Genomic DNA, 14,537 nt, shown 5'->3' with positions numbered 1-14,537 from the left:
TCCGCCCCTCCCATCTTCAGTGCAGCCTGTCCTAAAATGCCACCATTGACCACTTTCAAAACGTGAATTTGCTTTAGGCATTTTATTTTTTATTAGAGCTGAAATGGAAATGGAAAAAAGAAAATATTGGATTCTCTCTTAAATATGTAAACCATTCCTGTAAATATGTGTACTTGGAATAGGTTTCACATGATTCTGATAAATACGTATACATGCCTTCAAGAGATGTGTTCTTCATTGTGACTAAAATTCGCACATTTCCTTTTGGAGAATGAATAGGTCCATGGCTTATTTTTTCTTTCTAGGAAAAGTTACGCCTGTAATCCCAGCACTTTGGGAGGCCGAGGTGGGCGGATCATGAGGTCAGGAGATTGAGACCATCCTGGCTAACATGGTGAAACCCCGTCTCTACTAAAAATCCAAAAAATTAGCCAAGCGTGGTGGCAGGTGCCTGTAGTCCCAGCTACTCAGGAGGCAGGAGAATGCTGTGAACCCCAGAGGCGGAGGTTGCAGTGAGCCGAGATCTCGCCGCTGCACTCCAGCCTGGGTGACAGAGTGAGACTCCATCTCCAAAAAAAAAAAAAAAAAAGAAAAGTTACTGTAGCCTACCCAAATGACTAGGGGTCATGGCTTGTATTCCAAAAGAAAAATATCCTTCATGTTGGAAATTTCATGAGATGATGAGTCAGTTAGTTCTAAATGTGTTTACTTAGTTTAAAGTTTCACCAGTGTCATTTAAGGAAGACTCTTTTTTATCAGGGTTCTCACTATCCCAGGGGAGCAAATCCTCTTCTTGGGGATCCTCAGGTCTTCAAGACTGCCAGTGGTACGTTTACTATGTTTTGATCTTCTGTGCTGCTAGTAGGACCCAGTGATTTTTAAGGGAGTGCTTGAGGCTCAGAAAGAAGGGTGAAAAGAGAGGAGAAAAGGAACTTTAAGAAGTTGTTACCAACATTGAAGGAGGAGGAAGAAGAGGAGAAAGAAAGGAATGTTGTGTGCGGAGTATGCCTTATTGTTGACATAGAGTATATTTTATTAATGTTAGTCTAGGCATTTATTACTGAAATGTAAACTTTTTGTTTGCATGTGAGCCAGGGACACATTGAAAAAAGGCTTTGGCTTTTTACTGAGCGAAGAGTATTTGTAGACATTTGGGTTATGAAAGTCAACATTACAGCTATATTTGGAGAAGTGTATTCTTCTGACTTCGGAAATCATATGCTGTGTTTTCCAAATGTTTGCAGGTGCAAATTGATGAAACTGCACCTGGAGTGTTTTTAAAGGTTTGCAAACCAGAAAACAACATTTTATAATTGGGGATGTATGTTCACACCATGAACATAATAGTGATGCAGCTTTGGCTTAATCAGGAGAGGATCACCTGATGTCGATGGGGAGAAGGTTGATGTAGTGAAAATGTCTGGAATGCCATTTGGTTCTGAGCGTATTATCATAGTTATTATTCCTTCTGTTGGTGGTCTTTGTGAAATGAAACACTGGAAGAAACAGGGCACTGATGTTGCATCCCTAGTTAGTGGCACTGAAGATGCCTGTGGGTGGAGTAGGTAGTTCTGGAGTGTGTTGTACTTTATAAAGTCTGATTGATAAAGATTGTCAATATGCTGAAATCTTTAATGCAAAAACCAAAGTTGGCTATGTATCACTCTATTTAGCATATAGAGTGCTACCGAAATCAATATGGTATGTCCCACTGGAACTTGGGAAAGGGGTCTAAAAATGTTTCCTGAAATAAAACCTAAAAAAAATTTAGAAAAACAGAAACTGTACCAATTTGATATATTTCAGAAAAGAACTTTTTTCTTCTTTTAGTTTTAGTTGTAAACCAAAGTTGACGTTGTTTTTTGAAAAGCCGATGCTGAGTCGGGGCCTGAGCCTGTGGGACAGGTGACCACTGGCAGGGGAATGTCTCCTGTTCCCTTCTTCCCTCTCTTTTCTCCTGGTGGCCTTTCTCTAGTCTCCTGTGACATGGTAGAGAGGGCCTCATACTGATAGGTCACAGCAGGACTCCAAACAGGACCCTTCCTATGCTCTTATGTCAGCCTCTTGCGTCTGTAATGCATTGGAAATCCCTTTGAGGAATTTCAGCTATTTAGCAAAATCTGCCCAGAAGAGGAAGTACATGCATGAGGGGTACTTTGTTAGAAAGCAGGGGTCAAAGCTAGCAAGATAGGAAGTAGCAGTTGGCCGTGAGACCTGCTCTGGGAAGAAGGCCTGACTCTGCCACTGACTAGTGGTGTGAATATGAGCAAATCTTTAACCACGGGGCCTCAGTTTGCTCAACTGTGAAATAATGGGCTTGGCCTAAGAGGTAACTGGGATACTTTCCAGCTTCAAGATTCTGAGTTTTAATGAACCAGAACAAACATGAAACTGTAGAATATTTCCAGCCTCAAGCCTGAACCCAACTGGTATTTTACTGTCAGACCCTGTCGTCAATTCTAGTTAAATTTTCTAGAAAAGACCCATATTTAGTCACGGTGATTCAAGGACAGAGAGCTGGAAAAGGTTTTCAGTGCTCTCTCTGTGTGCTGTTCACGTGGTAGCTACTCTGAGGTTGAGTTGTAAGTTGAAGTTCAGGTTACCTTGGAGCGAACCTAGTCAAACAACCCCAAGGTGATCAGGGTTTGCTTAAACCTGTAGACTCCAAAGCTCAAAGTAGTATTTGGCCATTTTGTAACTGTGCTATTTTAGAAAGAAGACTGGACGTTTTATTTCTGTCCCTCCTTTCTATGTTAACTTAGGAGAGCCTGCGTTGATTTCTAGCTGTCTTCTGGAAATACCTCTGTCTGCTTATGGATAAGTATAGTTCTGTGAAATAAGACATCAGCACGGAGGACACACTGTGAATGGGGCTTGGTATGGCTGGGTGATGTTGGAGGCAGTGGAACACAGTGGTCAAGACATGTACAGTGGAGTGAGGGAAGTGGGTTCAAATCTTTGTAAGTCAAGCACTTGGCATAATGTCAGGCGTGTGGCAAGTACCCAGAAGTTGCAACTGTTATTATTTGAGATCATAGGAACATACAAACATAATCTTCCTATCATAATAAAGACCAGGGAACTCGTTGGTAGAAACATCTTTTTAAAAAAGAATTACTGGAGCTGGATGCAGTGACTCCCACCTGTAATCCCAGTGCTTTGAGAGGCTGTGGTGGGAGGGTCACTTGAGACTGGGAGTTCGAGATTAGCCTGGCTGACAGAACGAGATCCTATCCCTACAAAAACATTAAAAATTACTTGGTTGTGGTGACACACGCCTGAAGTCCTAATTACTTAAGAGGCTGAGGCAGGAGGATTGCTTGAGCCCAGGAGTTCAAGGCTGCAGCGACCTGTGATTGTACCACTGCACTCTATCTTGGGCAACAGAGCAAGACCCTGTTTCTGAAAGAAAAAAAAAATTAATGAGGGAAAAAATGCAAATTGTTTTTTCCTCTGTTCTCATAACACAACAATCAACACAGAAAACCTCCGTGTCCAGATGTGTGGGGGTTTTCCCTACACACCAAGCAAGTAGTCGGCTCTCCAGCGAGCACCAGCTAGGTGTCCTCCCATTCAGTTCCAGCACCTGGAGGTAGTGCCAGATGCCACAGATGGAGGGCTTAGTCCCCAAGACTGCCCCCTTTTCAGATGCTAGTCGCAAGTCCGGACTTCCAGAAATTCTGACCACTTGGGGTTCCCACAACCTCTGCTTTGGTTTCGATTAATTTGCTAGAGTGGCTCACAGAACTCGAACACATTTACCGATTTAGTATAAAGGACATTGTACACTTTGGGAGGCTGCAGCAGGCAGATCACTTCAGGCCAGGAGTTTAAGACCAGCCTGGGCAACATAGTGAAACCTCATCTCTACTTAAACAAGCAAACAAACAAAAAAACGAGCTGGGTGTGGTGGTGCATGCCTGTAATCCCAGCTACTCGGGAGGCTGAGGCAGGAGAATCACTTGAGCCTGGGTGGCGGAGATTGCAGGGAGCCAAGGTTGTGCCACTGCACTCCAGCCTGGGGGACAGAGTGAGCCTCTGTCTCAAAAAAGTAAAATGAATGAATGAATGATATTGCTAGGGATACAGATAAAGAGATGCATAGGGTGAGCTATGGAGGAAGGGGTGTGGAGCTTCCATGCCTCCCCTTGGTGTACCACCCTCCAGGAAGCTCTGTGTTCAGCTCTCCAGAAGCTTTTCATACCCTACCCTCTTGGGCCTTTTATGGAGACTTCATTGGATGGGCATGACTGACCACAAAGCGGAAACATAATTGTACAGAAAGGGTCTGATCTAATGCTAATGGACTGAAAGAGAAACCCAGCAACGCCTGACTGTTCAGATTCTTCTTGGCCTTTCTGTGCAGCATTCCCTCCTCCAGAATACAGAGCAAGACGCCTTCTGAAATGGAGGTCTTATGACCTAAAATCAGACAAGAAAGGTCAGAGGATTTATTTTTTTAATAGAAGATTCGAAAATAAAATCTCTGATTAAATTTAAGTCAAAACAACATCAGATCATTACACATCAAATAATTCATTCCAAAACTAAACAGGTAAAACTGTCTTTAGGTATAGACAGTACCTGTTACACCCTCACTTGTATCAAAGGTTGTGTGCTACTTTTTCTTTTAATATAAATAATTACTAGGTAAGCCAGGAAGGCCAGTTCTTTAATGCAGGGGAAGATACCTACCTTGGGGAGAGCAGAGAGAGATTCTGTTTTCTGAGGCCTGCTTCTAAGGTCTAAAGCATCCCAAAATTATAATGAGAGCTGTGCCAGTGATGAGCCAGTAACCATAAATATGTATGTGAGTATATGTGTATGTATGTAAAGGAATTCAGGGAGAGGAAGTGTGATATCATTACATAGATAGATACTGTGGACTTACAGTATGTATTAATTCAGTTCAATCAAATGCTTCAGGTTTAAGTTGTGTGCTAAAGCAGAATTTTCAGAGACTGTCTTATATCCTGTTACTGGCAAAGTATTTCTGGCAGAAGTGGTGCAGTCATTTCCACATGTGGCCCCTGGTAGCAGAGCATGAAGGACTTGGGGAGGGAGTTGTATAAATGGCTGAGTCCCATGGGCATAAACATCCATTGTGTTGTGTCTGAGGAATCTGTAACTCTGAACAGTAGTGCCAGACTTCTGTTTGTGCTGGCACTCTTAGGAGACCCGAGTAAGCAAGCACTTCCTTACCTGGCATGCCTACGCGGGGAGTGTTTTTTGTCATTGGATTGTCAGACTTGAGTTTTTCTTATGTTGTAAATACGTAGGTGCTGTGAAAAAATTTTCACCCTGGGAGGAATAAAAGTTTTGAATAGATGTAATCTCTTGATTCTCAATATTGCTTAAGATAAGTTCATCTCTCCTAGAACAAAGGCAGTGAGAGGTGTGATGTCAGGAAAGTTGGGAGAGCTGGGTAATCTTAGAAGGAGACCTGGGCACTAAGAGGAATTTGCATCCATGCAGTGGTTCTAGAATTGGCAAATCAGTATTATCTTTAGAGATGACATACATCTTGGTAATGTAGAACAAGATAAGCTACATTTTATCTTCTTGAATTCAATTGCCAAAATCACAGGTCAGAATTTTAAAGTAAATAGGTTTTACTATTTCCTCTTCTTGTAGATCTAAAAACAGTGTCCCTTTAAGTCATTCCTGGTGTTTCAGAGAGATCATCAGAGCATGGCTTTGTATCCAAAAAAAAAAAAAAAAAAAAAGGCTTCAGAACTGGGGCATTGGAAGACAAAGTAAATGCATATAAAGGTAATGCATTCTCAGAACATGTAGAAGGGGATGGTGAATTTATGTAGCTATTCCCCCTTTTACTCTTTCTAAACAGATAGAAGATAGTACTAGGTGGTAGTATTTTTCCCTAAGAATTAAATGTTGTTTGTTTCATAAACCTATAATATTTTTATAGTTTGGCAGCAGTGACTTTGGAATGAAAGCCAACTTCAGATGCCAACTCTACCATTTTGAAACCGTAGAGACTTGTGCTAATTGTTTAATTTTTGAGCTTTGCTTATTTGTAAAATGTGTAGAACAGTATCTTACCTCAAAGGCTGCTGAGACTACTAAACTGCTTATGAGAAAGCTTGCTACCTAGTAGGTATTTATTAAATGTTAAATGTATTAAATGAATTAGGAAGTATTTTATATCCAAAATTTCAGTGCTAGAATACAGAAATAAATACGGGAAACAATTGTTTGATTCCAGGTTACTTGGGAATTTTGAAAAGGTGCTCCATTTGTTACTTTTCTTTAGTCCATTGCTTGATGTCCTTTTCCATAGCACTTTAGAATAACTTGGCTCAGAGCACTGAATTTGGGGAATATTCAAGACCCCAAGAAATTAGTGCCTTCTAAAATAGCAGTTGAGTGGAGTCATGAGGGTCTGAATTCATTTTTATAATTATTTACTGTTGCAATTATATTATGAATACAAATAGCTACCATTTATTTCTGGCTACTGTGTGCTAGGCACTGTACTGAACACTTTATAAACATTATGTCACTTAATCCCTATAGTACAAGCATTATGGTTCTCATTTCACACCTGTAATCCCAGCACTTTGGGAGGCCGAGGCGGGCAGATCATGAGGTCAGGAGTTAGAGACCATCCTGACCAACATGGTGAAACCCCATCTCTACTAAAAATACAAAAATTAGCTGGGCATGGTGGTGCGCGCCTGTAATCCCAGCTACTCAGGAGGCTGAGGCAGGAGAATCGTTTGAACCCAGGAGGCGGAGGTTGCGGTGAGCCAAGCCGAGCTGAGATCACGCCGTTGCACTCCAGCCTGGGCGACAGAGTGACACTCCACCTAAACAAAACAAAACAAAACAAAACAAAAAAAAACAAACAAAGTCTAACCTAACCTTCCGTAGCCGTTAAGATTTAAAAGCCAGGATAGTGCTATCTCAGATGAGCATCTGTGATTTGCTGACCGTGTTAATCGGGATGATAGCTTAGCTTTCTGAAGTGCTAATACAGGTTGATTATCCCTTCATGGAAATGCTTGGAACCAGAAGTGTTATGAATTTCTATTTTTTTTGGATTTTTGAATATTTGCATTATGTATAATAGTTGAGTATCCCAAATCTGGAATTCAAAATGCTCCAATGAGCATTTCCTTTGAGTGTCATGTCAGCGCTCAAAAGTTTCAGATTTTGGAGTGTTTCAGATTTCAGATTTTTGGGTTTGGAATGTTCAACCTATACAACATAGAACTTATTGAGGGTGTGGTGTGTGTTTAGAATCTTTGGCATATTTTATACCTCATTAGGACTTGGCAAGGTTCAAGAAATTAATTATATGTGTACAGTGCCAAATTTTATGAAATAGTTTTTCTGGTGTTTTTTTTCCCCTTCAACTTTTAAGTTCTGGGGGTACATGTACAGGATGTGCAGATTTGTTACACAAACGTGTGGCATGCTGGTTTGCTGCACCTATCAACCCATCACCTAGGTATTAAGCCCAGCGTGCATTAGCTATTCTTTCTGATGCTCTCCCTCCCCCTGCCCCACTGACAGGCCTCAGTGTGTGTTCCCCCATGTGTCCATGGTTCTCATCGTTCAGCTCCTACTTATAGGTGAGAACATGCGTATTATTATTATTATTATTATTATTATTTTCCCTGCATTACTTTGCTGAGGATAATGGCTTCCAGCTCCATCCACGTCCCTGCAAAGGACAGGATCTTGTTCATTTTTATGACGGCGTAGTATTCTATGGTATATGTATATACACCACATTTTCTTTATCCAGTCTATTATTGATGGGCATTTGGGTCGATTCCATGTCTTTGCTATTGTGAATAGTGTTGCAGTGAACATACACGTGGCATGTATCTTTATAACAGAATGATTTACGTTCCTTTGGGTATATACCTGATAATGGGATTGCTGAGTCAAATGGTATTAATATTTCTGTTTCTAAATCTTGGAGGAATCACCGCGCTGTCTTCCACAATGGTTGAACTCATTTACACTCCCATTTTCTGGTGTTTTGATATTGACTTTTGTTCATCTGAGACAAGTATAAAATAACTGTGGAATACCTATATCTAAATCACTGTTTCTTAGTCTTGACTACACAAAAGAATCACCTGAGGAGCTTTAAGATGTAAACCAGAGAAAACAAAACAGACTCCAAAGCCTGGTCCTCATTCCCAGATACTCTGATGTGAGCTAAACAGTGCCTTACGTCTTCTGGAGACCAACCTGGGTTGGGCCCAGCCCTGAGATTTGGACTGAGGTGCTGGGAAGGACTGAGATCAGTCCTCTGCAGGGTCTCGTTTTGCTTGATAGTCTGGCTCTGCAGTTTGGGGTCGCCTCCACACCTCACCCCTCCACACCTCACCCCTCCACACCCTTTCCCCAACACCCTCACTTCAAACTGGAGGAAAGAGGTGGGGCAGTTTTCAGCATTTGCACCGTTTCTGTTTGGAAGGTTATCATCTATCCATCACCAGTTGTTGGGATATAACTTTTTCTTTGCTAATTTATGCTTTGGATATACTGGCTGTGTGTATGGCTTGGTTTTCCATTGTGGTGACATCCTAGAGGCATCTGCCATGTTTGTAAACATCAAACATGTTAGTAGGTAAGCTGGGGAGCTGTTTTAAATGTCACAGGTGCCATTTTTTTTTCAGTGGAGTCTTGTTTCCTGGCTTTTCTTCTCTCCTTCACTGTTATGGGACTTCTCAACTTAACTACTCTCCTGTTCCCACCACCCCACAGCCTTCTTACATCTGAACAATGACACATGGCAGTAAATGCAGCTGTGGATGATAGTCCAGGCCGCAGAGGGTTTTTCAGGCAGATAAGTAGTTCAGTGTTGGCCAGAGTGGCCTATTGGAACACAGATTTTGTGGAAACATGCTGTTAGCAGGTTACCAGTTGGAGCAATAAATTAAATTTTCGCTAGCACATATTTGTCTACAGTTACTTAAATCATTTTTTAAAAAATTCGTTTACACATGAGGGGGCAGTATGGGACTATAAAGTAAATGTTCTCTTTGAAATAGCTTATTTTTATTGGTATGTAATAGTTTTAAGGTGCGAACTTTTAGACTGTGCAATTAAAACTGCAACATCGTTGTTAGTTGTTCAGTGATACGTATATGTAAGTGATACACCTCACTTGTATGGAAGGTTGTGTCCCACTTTTTCTTTCAATATAAAAAATATAAAACAGTGAGACATTCTCACAGTGCTTTTTGTTTTTAAATTATACATGTGCAGAATGAATGTGCAGGTTCTGGGATACATGTGCAGAACGTGCAGGTTTGTTACATAGGTATACATGTGCCATGGTGGTTTGCTGCATCCATCAACCTGCCCTCTAGGATTTAAGCCCTGCATACATTAGGTATTTGTGGGTTTTATATTCATGTTTTGTTTAAAGCTAACTGACTTTCTTCCTGTTTTCTGCTTCCACCTGAGGAACGTCAGCCCTTTAGAGATGCAGCTTCTATTACGTTGATATCTCTAATGTATTTTACTTTGTGACTTTATTGAAGGATGAAGGGCCTGCAGCATTGCTGGAAGGAAGCCTCTAAACTGGGATCTCGCAGCTATGGAGGGTCTATTATCAATCACCTCTGCATGATATGCTTTCCTTTGTGGCACAAATTGCTTTTCTCAAAATTTGCTAAGCAAAGGAGCAGCACATTTTAATTAATGTTATTATTACTGATCTGTGAATGACATTGTAGATAAATCAAGGTGCTAATATTCTAGGTTTCATAAATGAAAGGGGAAATAAAAGAGGGGTTAGAGGGTATTAACTGAATTGATAAAATCTAGAAAACATTTTATGAAAAATGTAAATGGGAAGCTAGAAAGGTAATTTCATAAGCATAGGCTATTTTTAAATGTGTAAAAAGTATTTGCAGTCATATGTTTCTGTTTACGTAGTTTGGAAAAAATTGAGGCCAACGTTTTGGTGTAAATATAACCTTCTGTAAAATTTAATGAAATACTTATTTTTAATGTTTTATCCTGGCTGCTTCCTTTGGAGATGAAGGGCTGTGGTACTGTCTATATCTGCTAACGATAGTTTTACTTGTTTAGTTTTGGAATGAATTATCTGATACATAACAATCTGATGTCGTTTTGACTTAAATTTAATCAGATATTTTATTTTGGAATCTTCTGTTAAAAAAATAAAAGGCTATGACTTCTTCCCTTCATTTGAAGGAATGAATTTTGGGCTCTAGCCTGTCTTGAATGAACTCCAGATCAAATGTTGTGGTGCTCGTTTACTGGAGTAACAGACAGGTTTCTGTTCATGGTAAATAATTCCTGTCCTTTATGCTTTGATGGCAGATTTTTCGGACGCCGCCCGATACCACATTCCCTGAGCCGACCTGCCTGTCAGCATCACCCCCAAATGCGCCACCAAGGCAGTCAAAGAGACAAGGCCAGAGAACCAAGAGGCCCGTGGCCGTCTACAATCTTTGTCTGGAGCTGGAAGATGGTAAGATGTTAATGATATTTTTTGCTTGATAGCATGTTGAGAGTATGACATATCAGATGTCCTCAGGGCAGGCCACGGTTTTCTGTTGTCTGTGTTTTCATTTCTTCTTCCCTTAAGATTATAATTTTGAGATTTACAGGGAGGGTGAAGCTTTTTTGTAAGGGGGAAAACTCAAGTTTCGGTTTTATGTTTGTCTTTGTTATGCATGGTTCTTTTTTTATTTTTAAAAGGCAGCTTAAATTTCTTTTTCGGGAGACTTGTGTGACCTCCTGTGAGGTTACATAACCCTGAGACAAATGGAAGGGGAACTAAAATTAAAGCAGATCTTTTATGAGAGGAGCGGATGGAGTCTCATGTTAAATGCATCTAGATTAAAGGCACAGTTCACCATCACACCGGGGTTTACGGCTTGTGTGCCTTACTTGCCCCATTTTTCTGACTTGCTCATCAGGCAGAATGCTTCATCTTACGGCAGGGGTGGCAAGTTGACCTGCCTACCTGGGCCAGGCCTGTGGGAACTGGGCTGCAGTGGAACTCTGGCCAGTGGAAGTTCTCACATCCTATCTGAGCCACCCTGTTCTAGGTAATCATTGCCAGGTGGCTCTGTTGTTTCAGTGTTGCCAGATTGCCCAGTTTTTACAGAGCCTAGAATCTGAGTTTTCAACACTGATCCATACAAAACAAGACTGGGAGCTGTGCACAGGCCTCCCATTGCTGATTTGTAATCATGTGGTTATTGGTGTGGAGAATAAGATGATTCTGCTATCCAAACCTGCATTTTCAGTACGCAGCCTCAAGCTGTGACTCGTCTTATGAGGCCTTCCTCTTATTGAGAACATTTGCTGAATTTGAAAGTAGTCTTCATTCTTCTTCTTGTCCTCTTTTTTTAAGAAAAGAATCTTTCATTTATTATCCTCGAGCTACCCAGGTTACCTTAGTTGGGAAGTGTGAGATTAGCAGAGTGACGAAGGGGATGAGGATGGGGACAAATACAATGCCTTCATCATAGGCCGCTGCCTGCACACATGGCCAGGTGGTTAATATCCAGAAATCCATGCAAGCAGTGACAACTGTCTTCAGCTTGCCTGACTTAGAGGTATCTCGAGGAAGACTCAGAATGCCTCCTGTAATGACACAGGGGGGCTAAAATGTGGAATTCTTTTATATTGCTTAAGACAAAGGTACATATGATACAAATATTAGTTTTACAATCGGATAATTTCCAGAGGAAGGACATGAATCATTATAATTAAGCTATAATTTCAGTACTTCCTTTTAGACACTCATTTCAACTTCTGATCCTAGCTAACTTTTTTCTTCTGTCTCTTTCTCACGTTCATTCTTTCTCAGCAGGGTTGTTAATAGGAGTAAAAGTGACTGGTTTGAATTGCACCTTCTCTTACATCTTACTTGTCCTCTGATGGAAGTGTTAATAAATAGTGAAATAAGCAAATGTTGGAAAGTAGGAAAGGAAAAAGAAATCAGGAAGACACAGAATACCTCAAATGGATCCTTGGCCCTTGAGCAAAATGGAATTGACTCTATTTCATGAGGTAGATGACTAAGGAAGGACATTTTGGTCTTAGGATCACATCTACTATTTTGATGCAATGGGGTCATAATATCCAATCAAATTTATTTAGTGGATTAACCTTTTGATCATTGGATTGCTAAGTGATTATTAATGGTAAGAAGCTTCTGTAGTGGTATTTAGCACATCTCTTATGGGAACACTCAAGCTAGTGTGCAGTCATAGCCTTCCTAACTTGTAGGTGATAAAATAATTCGTTAAAATTGCTTGGTTTTTAAGGGAAAAGATTGTCAGATACTCAACTTCTTTAGTCTGATTTTTATGTTCATTATATGATGTTTTGTTCTACATTTTGTATTTCATGAAGTATTTTATAGCTTTATATTCATCCTTGGTTGCAACATTGGGATTTTTTTTTAAGTTGTCAGAATCAGGAAAACTCAAGTTCGGGCATAGTGTGATTTTATCTTGTCTTAGAGGTTATATGATAAGATAAAGCAACTTAAAACTGTTATTCTCCCTTGCCCTCAGTTTTTTGTGGTTAAGATTTAGTTGTGTGAAAAAATAGTTATTTCAGAGAGAACAGAATAGGGTCTATATTTTGTCATAGGCTTTTATATTTTACATATTCTAAAAAAGGGAAAGTGAATACATTTATTGGAAAGGAAGCATATAGGGAAAGAATACTAAAAACAACTATTCATGTTATTGAATGTCACTTAGCATATTGAAAACTTTACTTCCAAAAGAAGATGTATTCTTGTCATTAGGACTTAATTTTTTTTTAAGTAGCTTGAATCATGTAATTGTCAAAACGACTTGAAGGTTTCAAAAAGTTTAATTTTTTTGTATTTTTTTCTTATTGTTAATAGTGAAGTGACTTCCTATGTTAATCTAGTTTGGGTTAAAATATGCGTTATTATAGACAACTTTGGTTGATTATTTTTCCAAATGTTCTAGTTTATATGGGACAGATAGAAAATGTGTATACAAATATGCTTCTCTCTTCCCTGCCCCCGCCCCTTGACTCATTGTAGTATAAGTTAAATTTGACTTAATTAAATCCAGGACGAATAGTTTTTGCTTATAAGTTAGGTAGACTATCTGCCAAGATTCGAGGAACTGGATTGGATGACTGGAGATGTTCTTCAGCCCTATGATTTGGTCAGAGATTTGGTATTTGAGTGAAGTGGTTTGTGGTGTGTTATTTCTTCTTCTACACTGAGTAGAGTATGAAACTGTGTGATGTCCCAAACAGCCAGTCTTGGAACACACTCAAAATTGGTTTCAGTTCAACATCAGTCAGATCAAAAAAGCATCAGTGAAGAGTCAGCAAGCCTGTTAGCATGTGTCACGGTAGGATGGGCCTGGATGTGGAAAACCCAGCATGAAGCCGGAGGGGAGATCCTTTGCTGGGAGACATGTTTTCTGTTATGTTCATTCAGCCTCACCCCCACTCCCAATTGAGAGATGACCAGTTTAACTAAATAAACCGAGTGTATTTTACTTTAGTAAAGACTTCCATTGGCATTGGCGCATTTAGCCGTACTGTGTATGCTCATTATTTTTCTTTGTAATATGTGATTAAATGATATTAAACTTATTTGCAAAAGACTTTAAAATTCTAGTTACTTGCTTAAGGTTCTTGTTGATGATTAATATGAACTAAAATGGATATAATATCTGGCTAGTTTTCTTAAATTAGAGCAGCTGTTAAATCTTTGTGAGATTCTCATCTTTTATTATTTTGTTGAAGCCATATTGCTCAGTTTTCATATAACATTTAATCTCATGAACATCAAAGCTGAGTAGATTTGGCTAAGTCAGTTATGAAAAAGCAAAATATGAGGTAGGCTGCTAAGTGCTAAAAAGATTAGAAATCAAAGGTTTGCTTTCATTTCATTTTCAAGTTATATCCTATGTTTTTATTTCTTTAGAACTAGTGAGATGACTCTAAAAATGTTAAATATATGTTATGTGTTTGTTTTCTCCTGCCCCCACTCCAAGTGCATGTCCTTACAATCTCTGACATAAAGAGGGGCTGTTGTGTTTATTGTAATTCCCCCAAATACAAGGAAAGTTCAGGAGGCTATATGAGATCAAAGTGATCTTTGTTATTTTTCATTCAAGGCAGAAGAAATTTTAAGCGAAGGTTTGGGGAGTCAGGGAGAAGAGGATTACCATCTGAATCTCTTTCTTCATGCTAGCTCTAATTTTAAACAGAACTAGACATTTACAGAACTAGGTTTTATATGTATCTTCTTGTGTAATTAAGTATTCTTCGCCTGTCTTCTTTTGTAACATGATATAGCAGCTTACTTATTTAGGCAACTTAAAAAAATATGACTTATAGTGAGTTGAAAACAAAATCATCTTGCAAGCCAATTGGCAAGATTTAATAACATTTGAGTGTTGGTCTTACTTGGGTATCGTCGGGTTGGCACTTTCACATTTGGATCACGAATGTGCTAACTGCAGCACATTTTGTTGAGCATGTGTTATTGTAGTCCTACAGCG

General features: G+C 39.6%; 1 protein-coding gene across 4 annotated transcripts in view; it reads left to right on the top strand.

The window, feature by feature from the left end:
* The window catches only part of ARHGAP10 (Rho GTPase activating protein 10), a 332,652-nt gene that overhangs the window by 270,611 nt on the left and 47,504 nt on the right, over nt 1-14,537 (top strand). For all 4 annotated transcript variants that reach the window (XM_021938123.2, XM_009207677.4, XM_003899252.5 and 1 more), the window contains one exon: nt 10,339-10,489. In XM_021938123.2, the coding sequence (XP_021793815.1) occupies nt 10,339-10,489 (151 nt within the window). The remainder of the gene's footprint in view (nt 1-10,338; nt 10,490-14,537) is intronic.

This window comes from Papio anubis, chromosome 3, assembly GCF_008728515.1.
Source record: "Papio anubis isolate 15944 chromosome 3, Panubis1.0, whole genome shotgun sequence".
NCBI classification, from domain to species: Eukaryota; Metazoa; Chordata; class Mammalia; order Primates; family Cercopithecidae; genus Papio; species Papio anubis.
Note: the sequence above shows the minus strand (reverse complement) of the source record. Positions and strands in the feature narration are given on the sequence as shown.